The sequence below is a fragment of the Phalangium opilio genome, unplaced genomic scaffold (genome assembly GCF_054372755.1).
Source record: "Phalangium opilio isolate 3A_F unplaced genomic scaffold, DU_Popi_V2 ptg000082l_1, whole genome shotgun sequence".
Taxonomy (NCBI): Eukaryota; Metazoa; Arthropoda; class Arachnida; order Opiliones; family Phalangiidae; genus Phalangium; species Phalangium opilio.
The window spans coordinates 12,734,800-12,743,408 of record NW_028324189.1 but is presented as its reverse complement, the minus strand read 5'-3'; the positions used below and the strand labels follow the sequence as shown (position 1 = coordinate 12,743,408).

The following is an 8,609-nucleotide window of genomic DNA, read 5'->3' as shown; positions in this document are numbered from 1 at the left end:
ATGGGGTCTACAATATTTAGTTACTTATAGATATGGGCTCCCAAACATTGATTGGCCCCAAAAACATGGAAGTAGTCATACATGTGAAGTAAGACATATCAGTCTTCAATCTAAGAATGTTATTGAATCTTTATCTAGTAACAGAAGTGTATTATTAAATGTGTAGAAGTGTTCCTACGCTGATTTAAAATAAAGATAAATACTCCACATGTTTTGGCTCGAAACATTCAGGAAAAGTTGAAAAAGACTCTCCCCAAGATAAATAAACGTTTTTCCTGATTGATTTAGATACAGTACATGTACGTAATAACCGCGATTAATAATGAAGTCCTGAAAAACAAATCAATTAGTATCACGATAATGCCCCATAAAATTTCAAAATCTTAATCAGCATAGATCATCGTGAAGCAAGAAAAAAGAAACGGTAACTTTAGAAAATAAAAAAAAACCTCTTCACGTATTTTACCCACGATTTTTCTATATATATTTTTTCCCTATACTCGCCCAGCTTATTTAGATTCATGACTTGAGCGAAAAGAAAATTTCTAAAGCGCTATCGAGAAAGAAAAGAAGAAAACGTAGCTTCCGCGAAAAGAGATGGCTTTTCAATAGCGCCCAAAAAGCTTTTTTTTTTCTTTACTTTTTATCCTATTGACAACAGCCTGGGCCTCTCCGTGCTTTTAATAAAATAAAAAGTTTTTTAGGAATATAGGTAGGCCTTAGTGAAAATCCTCCAGGGATAATTCTTAACTGTCTAAATGGTAACCGAAAAGGCGGGAAAAATACTTTGGCGCGCGCGAATTAGCTCGAGCAGGTGCGCCATGAACGCGTGGAGGGGGGATAAAAACCCGATTCGGAATATTGTATTTTTAATACCCATTTTTTCTCATCCTTATTCGATAATTCGTGTTGCTTTAGAGGAAACCCCCCTTGTTACAGGGATAAAATCGTGAGGTACTCTATGGGATTAAGTATTTGCGCTTGCATCGATGGTATATTTGAATGGGGTTTTTTTACCTTCTAAATAATTATCAGGGTAATTTACAGAAGCGTGTAATTGACTGGGATAGTTTTTCTTTTAGTTAGTTAGGGGCGGTTGTAATTAGAAAGATCGTATAGCAAATTCGTGTTCAATCTAGGTACCGAAAGGGTTAATTTTATAACGTTAATACTTTATAACACATCAATTTTTATAAAACATTTTTTCTGAACTAGTGAGACATCTACATTTATTAAGAAAATCCAGACCAAACTTTGCAGCAAAGATAATTAAAGAATACTGTTTAAATTGGACTTCTTCAAGAGAATTTAAGTTCTAGATATACATATAACAACAAGGATTTTACTCTTTTAGTATTGTTGTAAAGATTCATTTATGATTTATGTGTAATTCCAACCAATTTAAAATTCTTAACTCTTCCTCAAACGAATTATAAATTCACGACTCAATTAAAATGATTTAAAATTCATCCCCGTATCTCAAACGTTATTCTTGTTATGGATAAAGAGTGGACGATCCACTGTATATACAACACGTAGGCAAATGTCTTAAAATAACCTTTCTGGGTCATTTATTCAAGACAGAGATTTCCATACAAGACTAGCTCCAACCTATAGTCATTTCAAGCTAGATAATTGCATCGAAAGGGCATTAATAACCGCAAGGAAAGAGGGAGGTGAATACGTTGGTCCTTTTAGATCTCTTTTTTCTTCTCTCCCTCTCTTTTTCTTGTTCCTTGGTAGCTCTTTTCCATACAGTTATAATAAGCTTGGTTTATCCTTGATGGATGCTACTTGTCCGGATTGGGAACATACCCCCCCCTCCTCATTTTACTAGTCACTAAGATTAACTACTGATGAATGTAGGTTATGTTTATTACTTCGCTGCAAAGTAACCTTGTATTTATATGCCAAAAAGAAAAAAAGCAAAGAAACGTTGACAAATGAAAGAAAGAGCTAGGCAAAATGTTTTTCTTTCTTTTTTTTTTTTTTAGTTAAAAATGAAATATGATTGTCCACTATTTCCCAGTAAGAAACTAGCTAGACTAGGTTTGAGAGGTAAAACGCATTAAATTTTGTTAATATTAATAGTGGAGTTACATGATTTTCGAATTTAAATTATGACCACCCTCTAGATCACTTTTTAGGAAACATTTTTCACTGGGTCATTCTATTCTGAAAGGGATATTTTTATACATTTTTCTTTTCTAAGTTTTTGTTTTAAACTTTTGCCTTGGGTATTTCTTTTTTGTTTTGTATTAGGTTAATGAACGTTAATTTCTTATAAACCTTAATGGATCAGTTTGTTAAAAAATTCAAAGTGCATCAACCTCTCCTAAAATTTTAATTATTTTCGTTAACAATGTTACAGATTTTAACCTTTTTGTTTTATGCATAACGTTTCGAAAGGAAAATTTTAGTTGAATTAATGAGGTACTGAAATATTTTTTCATTAAGCCTTTGCTATTTAATATTTTAGCAATATATTTCAGTAGTATCTTATTTATTGCTATAGAGGTACTTTCAAGAAATAAGCAAATTTGAGAAGCTTTACTTAGTTATCAATATTTAATATTTTATGAAGAGCAAGTAAAATCGATTTTAAATATATTTTTCGGAAGATTTTAGACTAAAAACAAATATTTATCTTGCAATAAAGTTAATCTTAACCGATATAAGAAAAATATTAGACTAAATCACAATATTTATCTTGCAACAAAGTTAATCTTAACCGGTATAAGAAAATATTAGACTAAAAGAAAATATTAATCTTGCAATAAAATTAATATTAACCAGTATAAGAAAGATCATATTAGACTAAAAACAATATTATCTTGCTATAAATAAAGTTATTCTAAACCAACCAGTATAAATTTTTCATGAGTCAATTAACGTCAACAAAATATCCGAATCCGAGTTCTAACCATGCAGAGGGCGGCCGCATTCGTAGAATTAACTTTAGAATTTATTTCTGGATTTCGCTCGGCATTTCTTTCTTTAGGTCTGAGGCAAGTCGATAAAAGGGTTTGAAATTAAAGTAGAAAACCAAGGGCAAAGTGGCAAAACCCTTTTCGTAGTCGTCGAAAACGAGGCTAAATGGCTTTTACATACGTTATTACCGAAAGGAAACTGCCGAAATCGTTAAGCGTAAGCGTTACGGGAAATGACTCTTGTTAAATAGCATTAAAAGGCTAGCCATTAACCGATTTAGCTATAGCCCTCCTTTTTATACAAGTTACTTTAACATGTTGATTACTATTGCCGAAGCTGATTCAACCAGTCGTAATGTCAATTGAACCACTTAGACTGCTTTGACAGAATGATTCAAACATCAATTTAAAACAAACACATTTTATTGAATTTAATTAATCTTTTCGTTTACCGACCATAAGTTCATAAGATGTGTTCCATAAGTTTGTCACTGGTTACAAACTGGAGCTTGTCATGAAGTGAATGAGGTAGGTCATAGATTCGAGGTAAAGCGAATCTTGGTGAGACGCTGCAGTAAAAGGCTTAGAACAGACTAAATAAGAAGATGGACTGCAAAATTAACCACCGAGTGTAGTCAATTCTCTCTTGTCGTTCTCGAACTAGCTCGAGCTGTAACTCTCTAGCATTATGAAGCATAAGTGGTGTCATACTTATGGAACGTATCTTTTAAACTTTGTACATTGAAGAGCCTTATTAAGATTTCTTCTTTACCCAAAAATACCTCAACATATTCTCTTATCTATATGATATTTCTGGGAAAAAATTTATGTGAAATATAAGAAATCCGGCTTTTCAATCCAATGTTCATCTTTCAATAGAATTTGGCTTAACAAAATGTACTGTACCAAACAATGCCGTCGCCATTCTGTAAGTTCCAGTTTCAAATATATTCCATCCCAATTCTTATATTCAATAGCGTTCAGTTAGTGATATACCCTTAATTTTACTGCACCTTCGCATTGATACAAACGAAGATAGTATGTACCGTTCGTAAAAATGCCAAAGCACTCTTCCTAACGATGAACGAAGTCGAAAAGCTATGTTTAAGTCGTTTCACCCTGAATCTTCAACAATGGGAAGCGTTTCCAAATGTTATTTTAAACATCCTATAGATAGATAATCTTAAGAGCTCGTGCAATATGAAACGAACTTCGTTGGATGAAAAATCTAACGGAAAAAAAATTCGAAATAGGAGTAGGTTTTTTTTTCATGCCCCTTGAACTGTTAAGGCGTATCCTTAAGGATTCTGGAAAGGACGCTAAACCTAACCCTCTCTGACGTTAACTTGTTTATTACTAAGGTTCAGGAACGTTCCGAAACGATGTCTTATCAAAGTTAAGCGAGACTGAATGGGAAGCCAAGGCCTAGCGTGTTGGCTAGTACTATTACTTAGTTTAACTCGACTCTTCTCTCGCTAGGCCTTGGTTCATCCTACTCCGAAACGTTCGCAACACTTTGAAAGCAATTGAATCTCTTTTTCGCCAGAGAGAGATGCCCTTTCTTACAGCTCCGTCGGCATTTCTTTTATTTGTACGCTAGCGAGAAGTTATTTTTTCCACTGAAGTATAAAATTCTAGAGCTTTAGTTGGAACTAGGCTATCTTTGAGTGCGTATAGCGCCCCCATACTCTATGAGAAGACACGGACGTTTCAACTATGGTTAGGCCTACCTTCTTTGGGAAGAAACTTTCAAAATTTCACTCCGTAGCTCCAAGCTATATATACATTTCTTAGGAAAGGATTATATATTTAATTTTCGTTTTTATATAGTAATATTTTCTACACCCTCGTAAGGTCAAAATGCAAATTTTTCCCGCAATTTCAAAGGTTGAAAGACGGGTTGTATGTATATATGTGCATACTGAGACATCTTCATCCTATGAGAAATTGAATAGAATTAAATTGACGTACACATGTAACGCTCTAGGCTTTTGCAAATACCTTTACTTGTTAAGCCTAATTTGAATATGAAAATTGAAAAGTAGGCCTACACGTAATTTTTCTAGCGTATATGTTTTTGAATACAATTAGGGTAGTAGTAGAAAAATGGACGTTCTGAAGCTCAATCCATATCCCATACTCTTGAAAACATTCATGGTTTTATTTATTTCTATGGAAATTTTGTTTTGCTCGAATATTATACAATCGCAGTCCCCACACATAAAGTGGTATCAAATTTATTCGGTAAAATTTCAATACCACGACATGGAACTCACGAGTTCAGGGCCTAATATTCCATATTAGCATAAGGTATGTTCCATAAGTATGACACTACCGATACTTCGTAATGCTAGAGACTTGCAGCTCGAGCTAGTTCGAGAACGACAAGCGAGAATTGAAGTTCTACACTCGGTTAATACTGCAGTACTTCCATCTTCCTATTTAGGCTGTACTAAGCCTTTGTCAGGCATCGCTTTATTAGAATCTATGACCTACGTTATCACTTCGTGACAAGCTCCAGTTTGTAACCAGTGACAAACTTATAGGAACATATCTTATGAACTTATGATATTAGACCTACAAGGTTAGGTTAACGATTTACCTCGTAAAGATTACCTGTGGGGGAAAAATGATAACGGCAAAATTCTATAACTATTTACCGTTCCGGTAAATCTCGGTGCTGCAACGAAGAAAGCAATTTACTCTTTGGGTGGCTCAATTATATTTTAATGCTTTATTAACGAAGTAGGGGCAAGAATTTACGATAATTTAGGTCTTAGCTACACTTCCCGACCTTGCATCATGCGCGCATCGAGATCCGAGGTTGCGGAGCTACAGTAGTTAATTCGACTCCTGAAGCTGTAATATAACTAACATCGTTTTAACGTTGTTATCGGAGAGTAAAGATCGCTAACGTCGACAAATTAGGCCTCCCGAATTCTACCTCCGAATCGCGTTTAGGTGCACTGAAATTTATGGCTTTATAAATGAAACCGGGCCCTGGTGTTCGTGGTATAGAGAAGCTAGGAGGTGGAGGAGGGTTAGAGTGAGAGAGAATTTAAACTGCCTGGGAACTGAGTTGTAAGGGCTCGGAGTCGGACGCATTACCATTGGGAAAACGTGCTTAATCTCACGTGCCATTTTCACCAGAGTCAATAAGGGAATGTTATAGAATTGGGGCTTCCAACGCGCCTACCCCTCCCCTAACCAAAGGAAAATTCCATTCTTGTTTGTTGTTTCGTGATTCTATGAAATTTATAAGCAACGTGATAAAATATTACTTGGATTTTGTTATAGTAGATATTTAAAGATTGGTTTTATCAGAATTAAGATGAGACTAGAAGTAAAGAGCTCTAGCATTGGTAGTAGATCCTGGCACTAGTGAACAAATTTGAGGATTTTATGCCGCTTCCATCGCGCCTACACTAGAGAGAAAAAATTGGTCGAGTTCCAAAACATTTCCTACCCCCTTTCCCCTCAACCTAAACCCGAGGAACACGGACGCGGATGCTTGAATCTAGTTCGGCCGTCTACCGCCACGAGCGTCTAACGTTTTGGAAGGAAAATTCCGAAACCGTTACCAGAGGGCCAACCGTTGGTCGTGTTATCAAGAATATTCACTTTCGTCAAGTGAAGAATTTCGTTAGCTCAGTACTTCTAGTCTCATCTTACTTCTGGTTTTATGAAATTTAAATTAGTTGTCTCGCTTAAAATGATCTATTTTTATAAAGTGTTTACAATATCAAATTTCTTTTACATCGTGCTTGATCAATAGACCATTTCGATGTATCTAAGAGGCAAAGACAAGGGGGTAAAACTTTGTCTTCTTCTCTCTTTTTGACGCCTGCGCTGTAATTTTTTTTGTATCACGAGAGTGCATGCCCAGAGACTAATGGCAATGCATCAACCCCCTTTTATGTTCCCATACTGAGGGTTGCCTACACCCTTTTTCACATCGAAAGGGTCTATTACGATCAATCTAGTATGAATACGTGTGTATATTTTGCAATCACAAAAATTATTAAGCCTAAAAATAAAACTTTGATTAAATTTTAATTTCAGAACGTATTTCGTCTTGGCCTCTAAGATCGTACGACCCGGTCAAGTTTATCGAGTTTCGGTCACCATCTACCGTTCAATCTACCCAATGTCAGTCCGAGCGTCTATTCAACGTAACGGTGTGGAATTAGCTTCGGCCACTCAGGACTGCAAACTGAAAATTCCTGAAACTCTCTTGCTCAAGGTTCGTGATACAACTTTCCTTCGTCTTTCTTAACGTTTTCCGCTTTAATATTTAAACACTTATTTAATGGATTTGGCCATTTCTGAGTTAGCCGCTATAGGAAATTCTTGTACGAAAATTATTTTTCCCATCCTTTTGTCAGCGTTATTTCTAAGGCCAGTGAATACTTAGTCCTGAGAGGTCATGGACGTCACGATTGAAATGAAGATCGTGCGTGCAACCTTCGTGTCTGTCGACCGGACCCACAGACCATTGGGCGGGAAACTCCTCCCTTAGGGTACACCGCTAAGAGTGTACATCCCAGAGTATGCCCATATCCTAGGGCCATGAAATAGAACCGAAAACCATTCTTAATAACGAAGGATTGTATACATACTCTACTCTAACTTATCTATTCTTGACCCTTCCGACGGAATGGACTGGACCTTAAACCAACCCCTAATGGCATATCATACCTGGGTTACAGTAACATAATTTTGCTTTTATTTTGGTTATATTGAGGCTTTTACCGAGCTGATGGAAGTTCCGTTTGGGAATATAACCTCCGGATGATTATCTATTGATAGTTCTAAATATTTGTAAAGTTTTAGGTGATCGTGCTGTACATTACCTCGACGGTACAAGAAACGTGCATGACTAACTTGACCCCGTAGGTAATTGTTGTAAAGAAACCAACGTAATATTCGTAAGCGTGGTGCTGAAAGCTTATCCTTTTCTGTTCTAATAACTCCTTAGTCGTAATACGTAACAATTTAGAAACTTTATAACGGGTCTCATCTCGCGCAGTGACTCGAGCTCCCTAAAGCGGACGTGAAAACAAAGTATTAAGCCTTACATAGTACTCGTAAATTACCACCTAAAATCCCCAAAACAAAAGTATTAAAGGTACTTTAGAAGATATTAGGGTTTGGGTTTATGCGCCTAGAAGCTATAGTTCTAACCCTAACCCGACGTTTGGGGAAGGTGATAATACAAGTTTGGGTTAACCCTTCCCTTTTACATATAAAAGCCTAGCTCTTTGGGAAAGACTTAAAGGGAATATGAAGACATTAAGCCCTGTAAAAGGCTTAGTACAGACTAAATAAGAAGATGGACTGCAAAACCAAGTGTAGTCAATTCATTATCGAACTAGCTCGAGCTGTAAGTCTCTAGCCTTACGAAGTGTAGGTATCTTATAAACTTATGATATATGCAAACGTTTATCTAAATCGATTATAAATTGCTTTGAAAGCGATTGTGAGGTTGATTATCAAGTCCATGTTCTTGAGGTTGACCGTAGGATGACTCTAGTATTAGTCCCAAAAATCTATATCTATATAAATCAGTCCTGACTGACTGATAATCAACGCCTAGCCCAAACCGCTTGCCCTAGAAGGCTGAAAATTTGCAGGAACGTTACTCATATGTAGTAGGCGCGTACTAAGAAAGATTTTTCC

General features: G+C 36.0%; 1 protein-coding gene across 5 annotated transcripts in view; it reads left to right on the top strand.

Moving 5' to 3' along the window:
• The window catches only part of Mcr (macroglobulin complement-related), a 220,592-nt gene that overhangs the window by 190,818 nt on the left and 21,165 nt on the right, over window positions 1-8,609 (top strand). For all 5 annotated transcript variants that reach the window (XM_089848834.1, XM_089848836.1, XM_089848833.1 and 2 more), the window contains one exon: window positions 6,993-7,173. In XM_089848834.1, the coding sequence (XP_089704960.1) occupies window positions 6,993-7,173 (181 nt within the window). The remainder of the gene's footprint in view (window positions 1-6,992; window positions 7,174-8,609) is intronic.